This window comes from Periplaneta americana, chromosome 14 (genome assembly GCF_040183065.1).
Source record: "Periplaneta americana isolate PAMFEO1 chromosome 14, P.americana_PAMFEO1_priV1, whole genome shotgun sequence".
NCBI lineage: Eukaryota > Metazoa > Arthropoda > Insecta > Blattodea > Blattidae > Periplaneta > Periplaneta americana.
Genome location: NC_091130.1, coordinates 153628866 through 153647771, shown reverse-complemented (window position 1 = coordinate 153647771; position 18906 = coordinate 153628866). Strand labels below are relative to the sequence as shown.

The 18906-nt window shown below is 37.1% G+C and overlaps 1 protein-coding gene across 1 annotated transcript; it reads right to left on the bottom strand.

The window, feature by feature from the left end:
- Window positions 1–2110: 2110 nt before the first annotated feature.
- On the bottom strand, window positions 2111–18307 carry LOC138713873 (uncharacterized). The gene is made up of 3 exons (XM_069846347.1): window positions 18192–18307; window positions 13884–13998; window positions 2111–8691 (listed from the first exon to the last, which is right to left on the bottom strand). The coding sequence occupies exon 3, from the start codon at window positions 8679–8681 to the stop codon at window positions 4914–4916; it is 3768 nt and encodes a 1255-aa protein (XP_069702448.1). The 5' UTR covers window positions 8682–8691; window positions 13884–13998; window positions 18192–18307; the 3' UTR covers window positions 2111–4913.
- Window positions 18308–18906: the final 599 nt, after the last annotated feature.

The window sequence follows — 18906 nt, the reverse complement described above, 5'->3', positions numbered from 1 at the left end:
TGGATGACAAAATTCCTTACTTCTTGTGATGGGATGATAGACATAGCAACAAGAGCAGATCAGTACAAGTTCAACCACAGTACGAAACTGATGGTGAAAAATAGAAATTATACAGGGTGATTCAGTAAAAGCATGTGAAAATTAAAGAGAAAATAGAGAATACACTACTGAACATATTGAGATCGGAAACTTTGGTCTGTGGAATCCAGATTAAGGCGATCAAGTCAATTTCACTGTAAATATCTAGGTCGGCATTGTAGACTACAGTCATTGGGCCATATCTCACCTGCCCATCTGAACTGCCACATGTACTCATGTACTTGCTGTTTGCACACAAGAGTTTTTCTGAGTTATTGGAGAACGTACCTTTGCTGTCCGTGAGAGGATGTGGCTGCAGCATGACGGAGTACCGCCTTACTTCAGTATAAAAGTCCACAGCCATCTGGATCATACATTCCCTGGTAGCTGGATTGGAAGGGGAGGCCCTATTCCAACATGAAACCACTCGATTATTTCTTAAGTGGATGTCTTAAATCACTTGTTTATACCAACTCAGTAAGCATGGTCATGAAATTAGTTGCTAGGATTGTAGTCGCCTGTGATGTGATTAAAAACACGCCAGGAATATTTGAAAGAGTGTGGCAGAATTCCATAAGCCGATATCACGCTTGCATTGAGATTGAGTAATGTTTTAAGGAATGAAATGGTATGCTCAGGTTTGGAAATGATATGTAAATATAATAAGAAAACATTAAGCAATAGCAGTCCACACCTGTGGAATAACGGTTAGCGCGTCTGGCCGCGAAACCAGGTGGCCCGGGTTCTATTCCCGGTCGGGACAAGTTACCTGGTTGAGGTTTTTTCCAGGATTTTCCCTCAACCCAATATGAGCAAATGCTGGGTAACTTTCGGTGTTGGACCCGGACTCATTTCACCGGAATTATCACCATCTCATTCAGACGCTAAATAACCTAAGCTGTTGATAAAGTGTCGTAAAATAACCTACTAAAATTAAAAAAAAATTAAGCAATAGCGATGAATATGTTTATACTAAAGCTGGTAAAATATACTTTGTCTCTCTTGAATCTTGATGTCGAAAACAGCTGCCAACAATAAGCAATAAAGAATAAACATCTGTGCATCTCGTGACAAGGAATCAAAACTCCTGCTTAATTTGACGTTAAAGAAACTACCAAATCCATAACAGCCTACAGCAAGGACACTTAACGTGTGCAGTGTGGGCAACATACAGAGGTGTGAAAATTATTAGAATAATCTTAATTTTAAAGGTTTTTTAATAGTTCCTTCACAAATATTAATTGAATTGATGAATATTGGTATATATTACTATACTGATGTAGGATATATTTACTACTAACAATGCCGGAAAGCATTGTTGTACATTGGTATTTTTCTTATTTTACAATTGTTATGGGAATTCAGAAATTATTATATTACGTTGGCGGAATTGGAAACATAAAAAATTATATGCACAAAACAGATGTATACGTTCATTTGAACCTTCACAAAAATGTAAACGCAAAGAACAATTTGTTTAAAGCATTTCTTAATTAATTTTTGATGTTTCCAATTCCACCAACATAATATAATAATTTCTGAATTCCCATAACAATTGTAAAATAAGAAAAAATACCAATGTACAACAATGCTTTCCGGCATTGTTAGTAGTAAATATATCCTACATCAGTATAGTAATATTATATACCAATATTCATTAATTCAATGAATATTTGTGAAGGAACTATTAAAAAACCTTTAAAATTAAGATTATTCTAATAATTTTCACACCTCTGTATGAGAGACATAAAGATATGTACACTTTAGAGGATCTCTCGCAGTGTATTTGTGCCCATTGGGCACTTTACATATTAATTAAAAAATTTGACGTTAAAAACTGTCCACTAAGTGAATTTCCAGCCGAATAAATAATTTTCAACATTTGCTATAGAGGTTAGCAATCTTCCAAAATACTCTACATTTGAGGTAGCCCTATAACAAATTGTGGCTAGCATCATTCGTTTTGAAATAAAGAAAGAAATGTGTTACTTCTATATAAATCACTCTTTAGCCTATATAGGCCTACTGTTCATAGTCACATCAATATTATGAAAATTTATATCATGTATAATTTATTTCCAAGAAATAGTCTGCCCAGGCATCCTGGGTTGCCAAAAACACAGAATAACACACATATAAGAATAATGATTACAGTAAAATAGATGAGTTAAATTGAAATGTGAACTAGGAGCTTAAATTAAGAAATAATAAATTTGTACATATATTGTAACAATCACACACTAACGGATAAAAAGAGGGGGGGATTATGATATTCCGTATAAGTGATTTTTCAGAATCGCCACAGACCCTTTAATGGTTGAAGTAATTATGTTTGGAATGATGTCATGGATGCCAAATGTTTTGATAGTGTTTACAGTTGATCGTGGGATGGTGCCCCTCGCTCCGATCATTAAACCATGTACTTCCCAGGTGCCTTCCATCTGATATTTTTCTAGAAAATACGGAATAGTAGGCTCATAAATTTGTTGTTTCTCTTAACTTAAGTAACTTATTTATGAGATTTTTTCGTGAACTTAGACCTATAAATCAAGAGTTTCAGCCCACCTAATGTTTTCCAAGAGTTGGCGCCACTGTAAAAACAAACAGACGAAGAAATAAAGTTTAATTTACAACTACAATAATTTTTTCTTAGACAAAAACTTCAAACTACTACAAAAAGTGCTCAAAATGGCCACCATTAACTCTATCTAATACAGGCTTCTCAATGCTGCATCATCGACTGCCTTACTCTCTCCCATATTCCACCGTGTGGTATCTCGTTTTGTCAGACCACACATTGAAATTTAAAATATAAAGCACCGATAATTATGAAGAAAGATATCGGACTTAACTAAACTACAATTGAAGACTAATAACTATAGAATTATTTCAAACACTAATCTATTGGCTGTTGAAGTTAAATGCCTTGTTATGAACACCTTAAAATGAAGGAAATATTTTAGGAAACATGGCGTTTTCTAAATTCTGATTCACACAACACACACCAGGGAATTCTCACCAAGTAATGGCTTCCCAGTGAAGAGCTTTTGTACAGGAAGGAAATACATATCCCATTTGAGAGGTGGCAGCATTTTCCTACGAAATAAATGCGGTATCCTGTTTTGCCGCACCATCTTGTTTTAGCCAACTCTCCCCTACACTGCCTCTTTCTGGGACTTTTAAAATATCTGTGCAACAAAACTTTTTTCTAAGACTGTACATCTATTATCAGGCATTACATCTCACTTGATGATATGTCAAAGGAAGAACAATTGTTTGTATGCATCTGAAGTGTAATATGTAACTAGTCAGCGATGTATACAATGAGGGGGAAAGGAACTGGCCACCCTACCTCATTATCTTCTGACTTAGTTGCCTCATGTGTGATGCTTTGTTGGTGTTACTTATTAGGTTTAAACCTGTCTTCGGACAGCTGACTAAACAACAACAAACCTGAGAAATATCCTGTACATTCACAACATTTAATTTTTTTCTGGCATTTTGGTACAAATTCTAATGAAGAAAATGAACTACAAACATTTTTAGTAAATGTGCTTTAATTGCTTTATAATTTTACATAAGCTTGAACCCATGAAAGCATGGCACTAGCTACAAGTACATGGTTCGGAAATCTTTGTGAAATGTGATAGATTGTTACCATAGGTGGATCCAGGGAGGGACTAAGGAGGGCTTTAGTCCCCTCCTTGAGGCAATATGACAACAGTTACGTTTAAGTTTACTAGTTATTTTATTTTAATGAAATTAAGCCCAACAGTTTTATCTCTGCCTTACATAAGTACATCAGCAAATCATTTTCTAGGGGTGAGCGTACACTTTTTAAAAAATAATTAGCCCCTCCCTTTAGGGAATCCTGGATCCGCCACTGATTCTTACTAATGACCAACATACTTAAGGGGAGAGGATGGTATTTTTTTTTAACTTTTTTCCTATTTGGTGTAAAATATTAAAATTTGTATATAGAGAGCTCATAGCTGTAGCAACTCAACCAAAAATAAATATTTTGAAAAAAAAAAAATTATTTGGGGGTCCAGATTTGAAAAAAATATACCCAATGCAGGATTTTACTGAAACCGATATATCTAAACCATTTTTAAAGGTAGATTCATCCAGTTTTTGCAATGTAGTTGCAAAAGCATGCTCTACAAACTGTCTGTAACAGAATTTTGATATTAGTCCCTACGTTTGTAAAATAAACAATTAAAATTTAACAACACTTTTCTGAATTCCTTTCTTGCAAACAAACGGACGTAGTTTTAAAATGAAATCAATTAACAAAATTCTGTTAGAGAGAAAAGTTTCCTAATAGTCTAAAGGATGTGTGTTCTAAATTTCATGCTAGTATCTTTAATAGTTCAGAAATTATATCCGTTTTTGTCTGGCAATGTAGCAGAAAAATGAAGTTATCTTAAACCGATAAAAAGGGGCGAGTGATTTAAAAATCCATAGCGCAGGAAATTTAAAAATGGCGTCTCAACATCCGATAAGGGCACAAATACCCACGAAATGTTATGCAATGCATTCCACACATATCAAAGAGTATTTTAAAGTTTTTTTTTTTTTTTTTTTTTTTTTTTTTGAAAATTCAATTTACCAGAAACAACAATAAAAGTGGGCGAGTGATTTAAAAATCCATAACGCAGGAAGTTTAACAATGGCGTCTCAACATCTGATAATGGCACAAATATCCACAAAATATCCACACACATATCGCAGAGTATTTTAAAGAAAATCTTTTTTTTTTTTTTTTTTCAATTTACACATTTTTCACCAAACAATACCATCCTCTCCCCTTAATAATAGCTTTTATACTAGTGTCACAGGTGGTGGTTGCAGCAATAGGAGTAACTGGTAGTAGGAGTGGTAGAAGAGGAAGAAAGAGCATCTGATATAAATTTGGCACTCATTCTCTTAAAATTTTCCACAAATAAATATCTGTACATAGAATGATATGAGTATGCGGCACCTCGACGAAACTTAAGGCACGAAAATGATGGACTGTAATAGGATTGAAGTAATTGCCAATTACGAAAGGGAAGTTCAATTCGATTATTATCAGAATAATACATTATACATTTCTTCACTGATGCATAATACAACGGCATTGTTGGAAGTTTAGTTTTGTATGCATGTGGAGATTTTTCTTTAGCCAGTTTGATGACACTGACATCATTACAGTCACAAACATTCATGTTAGTACGACTCTCCTCCATTAGCATTTTCACCATTGGAAAGTAACTATTCTCGACAGCCATGCGAAGTGGGTCATTTCCATATTTAGCCATGAAATCAGTGTCTTTACCCAACTTGATGAGTAAGGAAGCCAGATCATAGTTCCCGAATTCAACGGCACGCAACAGCGATATTTCACCTGGGTTTGAAAAAATGGAATCATTAACGCGATCTGAATTTTCATAGATGACCAGAACAGTCTCATTTTGATCAATATCTGAGATGCGTAGCAATTCATTCAGAACTACATTATTTCCAATGAAATATGCGTACTCAATTGGCGTTAATTTGAAAACACGGTCTTCTTGATTGACGGAAGTGTCATTGTATGCAAGGATGTCCACAAGGGTGCACTGAGGTAGAGGTGAAACACATGCAAATGAATATGTTTCGTAGATGGCAGCGATATGTAAAACACTTCTGCCACCAGCATCCATTTCATTTATGTTAGTTGATACAATGGGAAGAATACCCCCAATACTTTTATTCATAATTTGTTGAATCAACGGGCAATTTCTACTCAGTATCCTGTCAAACATTTCTCGAAAAACTCTGTTAGTTTCAAAGAAATACACGAGTTGCAGAACATCCCTATTCTTGTGATAATTTTCCGAAAACCACATAGCAGCGAAATATTCCTCGAAAGTCCTGTGCAAAAAATAGGGTCTTCCTCCAATCACTCGTAACACCACACCTCGTTTTTCCTTTCCATCCTGTATCCTCTTCAAAAATGTGTCAGTTTCGGATTCTAATTCTTTATCTTGCAGCCCCGCCAGGAGATTTGGTGGCAAGAATGCCACAACACCAGCCATTTTATGGTTATCCATAAACCATTTTCTCAGTATCTCGTTGTCATCCGTAACAGCTGGTGGCGAATTCTCGTCTTCACCCTTCTTCTCGCTGCAATATATATTGAGCTTCACTTCAACGAATTTATCGTATAACTTGATAATGTCGACTTCAACTGGCTCATAGAGTTGACCATCTTTAATAGAAACAACAAGGTAAGATTCGAAAACAACTGCCAATAGGACCAGATGCAGGGGAGTTGTTGAGAATGATTCATCCAATTTATTTGATACAGTTTGTATAATATTACGTGTGAAACGTTCCAGTTTCTGATCAACATGCCCATCAAAACGCTCATCATAACCGTTGTTTCTGATACTTTGTAACTCTTCTTGTGACAGCATTGACATAATTTTGTCTAAATGATTTTGGCTTTTACAGTCCTTCCAGAGAGCTCGGAGAAGATCAATCTTTTCTGGACGTGATAATGGTATTAATGTGATCAAAGTAGCACCAAGAAAATACTCTTTCAACATATCTTTCACTATTGGACGAAATGCCACACACAGCTTTTCAACTTCCGTTTGAGCTATTGTCCTAATCATTTGTAAAACCACTTCTGTGTAAGTTGGGTTTATTTCATCAAATGCGTCGAACAGAATAACACACTTGCCAGACGTCAGTATGGCGTGTCTAAAAACTGACTTCTCGAAGTTAGGTTCTCGATGATTCCCTGCAGCTAGCCACACAAATTCTAACACGCGTTCAAGACTGCAGTCAGTTTGGGCGAGTTTCCGAAGCAATCCAGAATTTCTACTCAAGTTTATTCTGATTACCAAAAAGCTGGGCTTTGTATTCTTGCTTTGAAGAGCTATCCTTTTCAGGAAAGTACTCTTCCCTGCTCCAGGATCTGCTGATAATAGTATTATTCTTCCTTGTAAGGACCATATTGAACTGGGCAATAGGTAGGGATAGACTTTCCTTTCAATGTAATGGCCAGAGAGGCTGTCTAGAACATTTCCTATTTCTGGAAGCTGGCTTCCCTGTAACAATTGCAAAACAAAGTCAGCAGTTACGAACTTCAGAACTTCAACATTATTCTGAGTCACATGCTCAAGTTTAACTTTGTAATTCTGAAACATAATATTTCTCTCAAGAAGCACACTTTGTGCTGTATCATCCAGCTTCACGTACCCACAGGAGTCAAATACGCATTTTACGCCAGAAATGGCATTTGTCGTCACTAAAACAAGTTTGTATTTGTGGTCCAGATCCATATCCCGTAACACTTCAACACCTTTATCACTTTTTCCACAGTCCACCACCAAAATGTCACACCATCGACTAGGCCAAAGAGATAGCACCTCTTGCTTTTTGTAATTCATAACCTCTAAATCAATAAACATATATTTTGTGTTCTCACTTGCATTCAAAATTTGGCGAAGTTTGGCACAGCTCAACAAAGTGGAACCTCTGTCTGCCACAACATTGACCAAAGAGTCACATAATGGAATAAGCTCTGAATCTAAATCTCGAAAGCTGACATTAAGATCGTCCAATTGTTGAATCTTGTCTGCTGAGAGCTGAGTCACTCGATCAACTCTCGACTGCATCATATTTCGCCAGAATTCTGCTTCCTCTGTAATGAACGTGTTGCCACTTTCCCACCATGTTTTGATGTGTTTGATGAGTTCTTCGTATATTGTGTTTGTCTCGTGACAATCGGTGGCACAGATCTTGCATATTTGTCTCTTAATTACGTCATCCAATGCGTTAGCGTTGGCTTGTCCATCGAGAATTTGAAACTTGTTTAGGAATGTATCAAAATAAGAGACGTAATCTAATTTTCTTACCACGTTTTCGAGAGTCTGCTTCGTGGGTTTTTTCACAAGTTTCTCCAACAAGTCTTTGAGCTCGTCTCTCTCAGAAGAAGCCCACAAGTCTCTTATTTCCTGCAACAGCCCAGCGTCAAGTACATCGTTTTCTCCATTTCTGTGATGAATGCCATCCAATAATTCCTTACATTCCTCAAATTTCTTCAAGAGTGAAAATATAAACTTGTCCTCTCCATTGTCCTTACTGAAACTGAAAGCAAAGCCGTTGTTTCCTCCAGAGTTGTGAATGTCGTCCTTGAGGAAGTGTCCGTGGTTCTTATTCCGCTTGGTTTTGAAGACTCCATTAGTGTACAGCATGAAAGTGCAATTCTCGAAGTTGCCGCCGAACACGGGATGTTCGTTGTTGTCTGCGGAGAACTGTTGCATGATGACGTGGCATGATTGAAGGTATTTGATCAAGTCAGAGGTTGACCTTGATGCCCAAAAGGATTTAAGCGCCTGCTCTATGTTTTCTTTGTGTTTAAGCTGTATGAAGCTGGTCTTCCACACACCATTCTCCTTGTACTGAAAGATTACGTCATCCAGTGCTCCGCAGGAATCCATATTGGTAGCAATGCGGAAGTTCTGGCATGTGCTGAGACCTTGGAGAAAGAAGAACGCCAACATTTTAACTTCGAAGTATGGTCCTGACATGTTGACGGCCCCTTTCCTTCTCTGGAAAGAGTCCATGATGGCGAACCTGTGAAAGTGAATCAGTTGTTATTCCTACATCTGTAGTGTTTGTATTTCACTCTATACAGAGTGTTTCATCTAACGTTGCGACCTCAAATATTTTCGAAACGAAACAAAATTTGGAAAACTTACAAAGAAACACAATCCAGTTAATTCAGAAAATATCAATTTAAACACAAATTGTGATGTTTTCAAATGGAACGCACTTGTTTATTTTAGCGAAAATCAAAACTAGAGATAAAACTGTTGATAACAGAATTCGTTTCGTATTAGAGATCTGTAGGTCAAAAGAGATGGAAACCGTCAATTCTTGTAAATTACAACCAACATAAATAAGGCGCTAAAAATAATGAGGCCTGAGGGCCTTAACCATTCCTGAATAAATAAATAAATAATTTTAATGAATCAATGAAAAAATAAAAATGATCACGAGCCTATTTGTAACCAATACGTCAGCCATATTGGATTAAAGTAATATCACAGTCTAGTACATACAGTCATGAACCTCAATACATAGGGAATATGCATCTATTGACAGTTTAACTTCAGTTGCTAGCCACTAGGATCGCTACTACCGCCTCATCAGAGACTCCCATCCCTAGCAGACGACAAAATGTATTATACTTTCGTTATCGTGTTTTTTTTTTTTTGGAAAAATTGACACCATTCTTCCATTATTGAAATATTAAATACACAAGGTTTATTTGACTGCCTCCGTGGTCTGTTGGTCAGCATGCTGGCTTACAATTCTGGAGGTCCCGGGCTCGGCTCTCGGTGAATTTTTCTTGAAGAAGTCTAGAGTCTGGAAATTTGTATGAATGTGAGTGTGATTGTGAGTGTGCCGGGTTAATATTAATTAACCAATCATCAAAATATAAAATACATCAGGACTGTCGCTGGGCAGTAACTTGAACACACGTTTCAGCGTCACATTGTTGACAAGTAACTCCATCTGTTAGCACAACCATAAAGTATCTAATAGATGCTGTAGAGTTACCAACAACGAAAAAAAAAAAAGTTTATTTATTATTTTCATGAAATAGGCTACAGGGTGGCATACGAAATATCATACCATTTAATTATCACATTAAAATTTTAATATTGTAGTTTCGATGTTTCTAACTGCGCTAGTGGATGCCGAAATTCATGGAAAATCCGATAGGTAGCATCACAATTCGAATGTAACCATAGCTACGAGCACAAACATCAATTTGTGAAATGGCGGACAATGGGCGATTGACTGTTGAACACAAGGTGAAAGTTGTTCTGGTTTTCGCCGAAACAAAGAGTGTTGTGAGGAATCAGAGACATTTTCGTACTCACTTTAATACAAGATGGATTCCTAGCAAGCAGACAATTTACAGATTGTCCCAACAGTTTGAAACCAACGGTTCTGTGTTGGAAAAAATGCGTCCTACAGACGAGGCCTACTTTCATGTGAACGGTGTTGTGAATAATCAAAACGTTCGATTCTGGGCGAGGGAACCTCCTCGCATGCTGCATGAAAAAGAAATGTTTGGGGCAATAGTTTCTGTACGGGCCGCAATTTCGAACCTCGGAATCATCAGTCTAATTTTTCTTCGATGAAACTGTCAACCAAGTGCGATACAAAACCATGCTGGAAAGAATTTTTATCGCCCATCTCATGGCAAAAAATCTCCCTATGGAAACAGTGGTTCAAGCAGGATGGAGCCCGTCCACACACTGCAAACACCGTTCTGGATTACCTGCACGAGATGTTTGATCTTCGTGTGATGTCACATCGGTTTCCTGAACGCCATGGCTGCGGTAAAGTGTGGCCGCCTCGTAGCCCGGACATTAATCCGTGCGATTTCTTTTTATGGGGATTCCAAAAAAGAGAAAGCGTACCAAAAGAGGCCAGAAAATGTGGTGCAGCTCAGAGCCCTTCTAGTGGAGTTGTGCCGTGCGCTATCTGAAGACTTGTGTCGAAAATTGGTGACGAATGTAAGGGTTCGTTTGCAAGAGGTTGTGATGCAAAATGGCGGTCACATGGGACATGTTCTGCATTAGAGATAAAATTCCAAATCCTAATTATTAATTCTGTATAATTTTGTAAAGCCTTAATACAAATCAGTACGTGTTATGTGTAAAATAAATGGTATGACATTTCGTGTACCACCCTGTATATAGTATGTTTTATAAACTCACCTTGCTGGATCTTTCGAAAGAAGGATAACTCTGGCCTCTTTTTCTTACAATTTATAGCACTACAAACGTCTCCTCCTTGTCCCATATTATTATTTCAGTTATTGTATTTTAGCCATTAACATTTATTACAACCAATAAGGAACATTTCACAGTTTACACAAATTTTCCTTCTCTTCACAACAATGCGAAATATCGCACAGTCTATTTTTCCTACCACTCCCAATCGCTAGCCACTTGGAACGCTGTATCCGACAGATGCAAAAACTCACCTCAAGCTTCGTGACTGTATGTACGAGTACTAGACTATGGTAATATGGTTGCAATTTTCATACGGGATACAAATAGGCCTATACAAATGTACGTTCCTTAAAATTCAAATATTCACTGCACAACAAAACTTCCAACGTCATATACCGCAGCAAAGTATCAGTTCCATGAACAAAAGCCATCTATAACATATGACAATAGAAACAGAAACTCAACAATCATAAACGGCCTCTGATATACGTACCCAAAAATCCTAAACAAGCGATATAACCATAGATGTTAATGTTATGTTTTATTTAACGACGCTCGCAACTGCAGAGGTTTTAACAGCGTCGCCGGATGTACCGGAATTTTGTCCCGCAGGAGTTCTTTTACATGCCAGTAAATCTACTGACATCAGCTTGTCGCATTTAAACACACTTAAATGCCATCAACCAGGCCCCGAATCGAACTCCAACCTTGGGCATAGAAGGCCAGCGCTATACCAACTCGCCAACCAGGTCGACTATATGTTAAAGCGTGTGTAAATAAACTTACCAAATTAAACAACATAATAAAAACAATACATAACAAAAAAATCTTGTGCTTTTCATAAACGAAAATGGCAATTATATTAAATTAATTCAATGGTCACCGTAAGGCCTATAGGGTACAAAAACGTTTGTGACGTCAAAAATAAAGTCACAGCCACCTATTTTACATAACACAAAGGTTATTTTAAGCAAAGAAGACATAAAGAAAATTTATTCAGTCGCAACAAAATTCAAAATCACTTCATAACAACAATAATTACTGGTGTTCTGAATGTACTTTATAAACAAAATACCATTTAAAGTATTGCCAACCTCTGTTCCAATTCTGATAACTATGGAAGAGATAACCTTGGAATAAACGAACGTCATACAACCACAGTCTAGTATATACAGTTACAAAGCTTGAGTTGTGAGGGTGTTAAGAACAATAGACTGTGCCGGTACTATTTCGCATTGTCTGTAGTGAGACGATATTAGCGATCCTAGTGATTAGCAACTGTCTATGGATGCATATATACTACGTGTTGAGCTTCGTGACTGTATACACTAGACTGTGATACAACACTTTCATTTGTTCTATAGTTAGACTACTCCAAGATTTATTCTGGGATCATACAACTGAGCCTAAGTTAGTTTAATTGAAAAGCAGTACATATGTTATGTTGATTCTTGCGTGAATAAATTTCTGTCCAATTGGCAACCATTCCAGCAACTTCCTCGACGACACCACCTCAGAATTGTTACAGATCAATTCAATATTTATCTTGTTCACGTGACAAAATAAAACATGTTTTCAAAAACGGACAAAATTAAAAAAAAATAAATAAATAAAATAAAATTTTAAGTGCGAAACGCATTCGAAAGTATCGTACCACAAATTGGTAGAATCGTCGTCTTTGGTTAGACTCGGTAAATTTACCTATGAAGCTGGTGTCGTAAACGTAAAAACAAATGCCGGAAAATTGAAAAACGGGTATTTTTGAGTAGGTTTAACCGTTAGAAACATACTTTGATTCCTCAAATACTTACTTACTGGCTTTTAAGGAACCCGGAGGTTCATTGCCGCCCTCACATAAGCCCGCCATTGATCCCTATTCTAAGCAAGATTAATCCAGTCTTTATCATCATATCCCATCTCCCTCAAATCCATTTTATTATCTTCCCATTTACGTCTCGGCCTCCCCAAAGGTCTTTTTCCCGCCGGCCTCCCAACTAACACTTTATATGCATTTCTGGATTCGCCCATACGTGCTACATGCCCTTCCCATTCTCAAACGCCTGGATTTAATGTTCCTAATTATGTCAGGTGAAGAATACAATGCGTGCAGTTCTGTGTTGTGTAACTTTCTCCATTCTCCTGTAACTTCATCCCTTTTAGCCCCAAATATTTTCCTAAGAATCTTATTCTCAAACACCCTTAACCTATGTTCCTCTCTCAAAGTAAGAGTCCAAGTTTCACAACCATAAAGAACAACCGGTAATATAACTGTTTTATAAGTTCTAACTTTCAGATTTTTTGACAGCAGACTAGATGACAAAAGCTTCTCAACCGAATAATAACAGGCATTTCCCATATTTATTCTGCGTTTAATTTCTTCCCGACTGTCGTTTATATTTGTTACTGTTGCTCCAAGATATTTGAATTTTTCCACCTCTTCGAAGGATAAATCTCCAGTTTTTATAGTTCCATTTCGTACAATATTCTGGTCACGAGACATAATCATATACTTAGTCTTTGGTTTCTCAAATGTTATAATTCATTGACTTTTGAATTTTCAAAATTTTAATGTATCATGTTTCCTTTAAAAAATCCGTAAAATTAAATTGTCCCTTTTATTTGTTGCTTTTCTTCTAAAAAGTAGCGCCCTTACAAACTAACATTAGGGGAGAGTCGGGTAGTATCGGACATCGGGTAATATCGGACAGTGCGTTTCTTTCATGTACCACCATATGGTAGTACCTGAATGACATGGTTACGTTTCTCTATGCGACATCACAGAAACGTAACCATGTCAATCAGGTACTATCATCGTGTGGTAGATGAAAGAAACTCACTGTCCGATATTACCCGATGTCCGATACTACCCGACTCTCCCCTACGCTTACAAAACCCTCCGTGCCCTTCTCTATCTTCGCTGTGTCCCTTGCTTGAGGCAAATACTTGTATCGCCATCCTCAGTTTATGCCATTCCAACTACATAAGATGAAAGCAAAAATTACTATAACTTACCAGACTGTGTTGGCGAAGCCTTCAGGTTGTTTCTGTCAAATATAATCTCGTTGTTGGCGACAGTAGTCTCCTGTACGCGCCAGTAGGTCCAAAGTTCGGCTGACTGCATCCGCATCTTCAACACAGACGAATATGGCAGACATAAACCGTGTGTCGCATGATTACCAGCACAGGTGATGAACTTATGAGTTCCAAGAACTAACAACATTTACAACATACGAAATCAGTGCATGGAATGTGTATGTGATTTAATTACAGTGTTGTAGCCAGCATAAAATTGCAATGATCAGTTAACATTACGGTATTTACCCGAATATAATGCGCACCTCAATTTGTATTACCGTATTTACTCGAATATAATGCGCATCTCAATTTGTAAAGGCTTGAAATAAAAAAAAATGTTTACTGTCGAATGTAATGCGCAGTTGCAAATCTGATGCAAAATTTAATTTCACTTTACCCATCTACCTGTCTACACTTGCCTTGATATACCACAAGCTGTAGACACATCATTAGCTTTACCGGTACTTCTAATTGTGTCACTAGTAACAATGAGGTCATTTTTCCTCCTTTCCTGTATGAATTTCAAAACCTCTACCTCACGATGCCTTCCTTTTCGTGTGCCAGTGAACTTCCTCGTCGCTTTAAAATCAAATATCGCCATTCTGTGTTGGTGCCATAAGCGAATGTTTTCTAAGTCCACTTCGGATCACGGTGATGTTACACGATGCAATGCACTTGTAGAAGCAGTTTCGGAACTATATAGTTATTCGATATCTGCGTCTCGTAGAGTAGCGGTGGAGAACTAATTTAATGATTTGAATGTTATAAGTTCGAGTCGTGTTCAAGTTAACATTTTATTCTGTTATCGTTCGTTAGCGATACAAATAATATTCAAGTTATCATTTATATTCTGTTATCCTTCTTTAGCGTTATAAATAAATGTACACAGACTGAAACATTAATACCGGTACGTAATTTCTGTAGTGTACAATGATCCTCCTTGTAACCCCTATAACGCGGCAACCAGACATTCCCCGACTCATGTTCATGTAACCTTTTTTCTTCTCTATAGTGAGGATCACGTAAGAGCAGTTCCTAAAAGTCTAATTTGGCCTTCTCTTCAGTGTTGCCAACTAATACCAGATATCATCAAAGAGGGTAAAATCACAATGCTACGTAGTGAAATAATAATAATAATAATAATAATAATAATAATAATAATAATAATAATAATAATAATAATAATGTAGTGTTAACTATAACAATGTCTAGCTTATTTACCTCATCTCATCTCTATGTTGCGAGGTGTTTCCTAAATGGTTCAATAATTTATGATATAGCATATTTTCCTCCTGGACTTCTTGCATATTATATTACAATTTATTTTGCCAGGCAACATGAAATTTATTGCTTTGACGAATCATGAACCTAACCTAAAAATGTATTTACTTACTTCCATTTTCATCAGTTTGCTTTACTGTAAACCGAAATCATTGCTGTCAACATAACAGTTAGAAAATAACTGCCAGTTGTAGTATTTGTCAGTATCCGAAATTCGAAACGAAGTTGGTAAAAGAAAATTCAACCTGAGAGCTAGAAAATCACTATAATCCACTAGCATATTTAGTAACAGTGGAAAAATGGTTAGGTTTCACCCTTGGGGTATTAAGTAAGCTGATCCGGACTATACATATGAGGAATTCATACCTAAAATTTGGCCGACTATTTTCATTACACCCTGTATATGACAAAATATTTTTAGAGTACTTGTCCCATATGGGAAACAAAATTCGGCGCCTCTTGATACCTATAAATAGGCTGTTCAAATCTTTGAACACGTTGAAATCGTCACGTGTATTCACTTAACCCTGTTGGCAGACCACTCACTTCACATGAACAGAAATACTGCAGTAATTAAAGTGATATTTACTAGAACAAGAGCATGTTAATTGAAGCCTTATGATTGATCATTTTAACACGCTTGCCTCTCTTACAATCCCTCCTCTCATACAAAGCATCCCTTTTTTTTTAACAATGCCTCTTCAGCAATGACTACAAAAGAATTGGGTTTCTTCTACGTAAAAATGTGGCACAAATACTCAAATTGTTTATGAATTTATGATCCTGTTCAATAGGGAACTTACAGTTTTTTTAATGAATCGTATGGGGAAGAAAAAAATTCTGCCCATACGGAATCATACGGCGTATGGATGCCTAAATTTTGTACATAGAGATCTGAACTGATCTTAGATCATATCTTGCTTGTTCTTAATATATTCTGTAATTTCCATAAACATAAATGGACCACCTCCACAGCGCTGAATTCCAGAATCATATGTAAAAGAATGGTTGAAAAACACCGAAAGTCCACACCGGTGGAGTAACGGTTAGCACGTCTCGCCGCGAAACCAGGGGGCCCGGGTTCGATTCCCGGTCGGGGCAAGTTACCTGGTTGAGGTTTTTCCGGGGTTTTCCCTCAACCCAACATGAGCAAATGCTGGGTAACTTTCGGTGCTGGACCCCGGACTCATTTCACCGGCATTGTCACCTTCATCTCACTCAGACGCTAAATAACCTAAGCTGTTGATAAAGCGTCGTAAAATAACCTAATAATAAAACACCGAAATGTTGCAGATATAATCTTCAATTTTCATTATGAAAGCTTGATGAGAACTTATTTAAATTAAGCTCGTTTCACAATTATTGTATTAAAAGGTGGGCTAAATCAAAACAATTTTTTACTTTCTCCTTAACATAAAAGCATCCATTAAATGGCGGTCGGGTCGCCGCGTAGCTCAGTCGGTAGAGGAGCTTACTTGCCTATTGATCCGGAGCTACTTTAGGACGTGGGTTCGATTTCCGGGTTGTTTTTTCCAAGGTTTCCCCTAACCGAAGTCAAATGTCAGATAATCTACGGCGAATTGTCGGCCTCATCCCGCCATTACCAATTCCATCGACGCTAAATAATCTAGTAGTTGATACATTGTCGTTAAATAACCTACTAAAATATGGCGGTCAGTGGAATAGAGAGAGAAGAACAAAATAGCCTACATTTTGAGAGAAATTAAGCGTATGTTCAATAAAACTATTGCCACGACAGCACTGGTTATTAGTTACTATTACTAACACAGTCATTTGTCTGACGTCGTCGCATTATCTTCAGTCAATCAGGGTGCGAATTAACGGCGGGAGATGAGGAGATTTCTCCTCCTGTTGGAAAGTTATCCCCCTCTCATAAATTTATAGTAAAATCCCTGCCAGGAATAACTTCTATCCCCCCTCACAAATGTAATTGTTTTAATACGAGTATACTTTATCCAGAAATACATATAGAGTGTTAGTTGGGAGGCCGGAGGGAAAAAGACCTTTGGGGAGGCCGAGACGTAGATGGGAAGATAATATTAAAATAGATTTGAGGGAGATAGGATATGATGATAGAGACTGGATTAATCTTGCTCAGGATAGGGACCGATGGCGGGCTTATGTGAGGGCGGCAATGAACTTCCGCGTTCCTTTAAAAGTCAGTAAGTAAGTATATTTTATAATATTTATGTATTATCACCAGCAACCTGACAACAATAAATAACTTAGGAATTATCTTAAACATGCTCATGGATATTATTATTATTATTATTATTATTATTATTATCATCATCAAGATACAAGACAAGCAACGTATCGTTGAGCCGTATCGAATGAGGATAATAATAATTTTATGTGTGGTATTTTCTATTTAAGATTCTATCCCTTCCTCATGAGAAATCTTAATTCGCACCCTGTCAGTCATTTTCAACAATGACTACAGCGACATTCTTTTCACGAAGAGTTGCAAACTCATGAAAGAACTAAAAATGGCAATGTATGTCTCTCGCGTAACCGGAAATACCTCAAATTAGCAATTCTGCCAACCCAGTGGCCTGTGTGACGAATGATTAGTAACCTAGTGTTAAATTAGCATACCAATAAAGAACATCACACGTCACGCCATTTCGCTGGGCGGCCTGCCTGAGACCCTGATGCGAACTATATAAAAATCGACGTTGATTATTCTTTATGTGCATAATGTGATCAGAACTCGCACTTAATATTGTAATTCATCGCGTCGAGGTTGGCAACACTACCCGGCATTTCTAATGCCTGTGTCGTCAACCTATTCATGTTGTTTTTATTATAGTAACCTTCACGTGAATTCTGCGAACATAACCTGAACATTCAACATTTATGCCTTCGAAATTTATCTGTTAGATTATCTGTTCACATAAAGGTATTGGCAAGACACGTAACTATTGGAAAATATCTACTCACCATCAACTCACACACGCTTACTCATGAAAAATATCCTCCACATTTCTGTAGCCTAAGAATCATGACGACAACGAGAAATAGCACACCACGCCCCTCACCTCTGTCATATGACAACGATGGCTGCCAACTATACATAAAAACAAAGACTATGAAAAAAAATGTTATGACAGGGGATTTGAAGAAATTTCTATGACTACGTGCTCTATAAAGAAATTAATTAATGGAATTATACTTGTTTTTTTTTTTAAAGATGGGACATGACAGTTAAGCCGCCGAGCTATGAACTACAGTGCCATGTTGCCAATATGGACTACCACGCTGCCAGCTGATGGAAGCTAGCAATTGTCGTTAAGATGGCTGACGTTAAAACATTCATTGACAATTGACGCGAAGGTAAAAAAACAATACAAAAATCGACAGAGAATCAAAGACGAAACGTACCAATGCTAACATTGTGTGCACAATAAATATCGCCAAAATAGTTCGTAAGCACTCGCAACGTGGGAACTGTAAGGGAACTGTAAGTTTGGCAACTCAACCGTTGTTACCATAGCAACAGGCCTAACACGCTATGTGACATTCAGGTTTTTTTCCGATCGCAACGCTACCGTCATGTCCCATCTTTAAAAAAAAAGTATAGTTTAAATACAATACAAGATTGAAGTATGTCTAATGAACAAATTGAAATAAGCTGTGAATAACAATCCTCTAATAA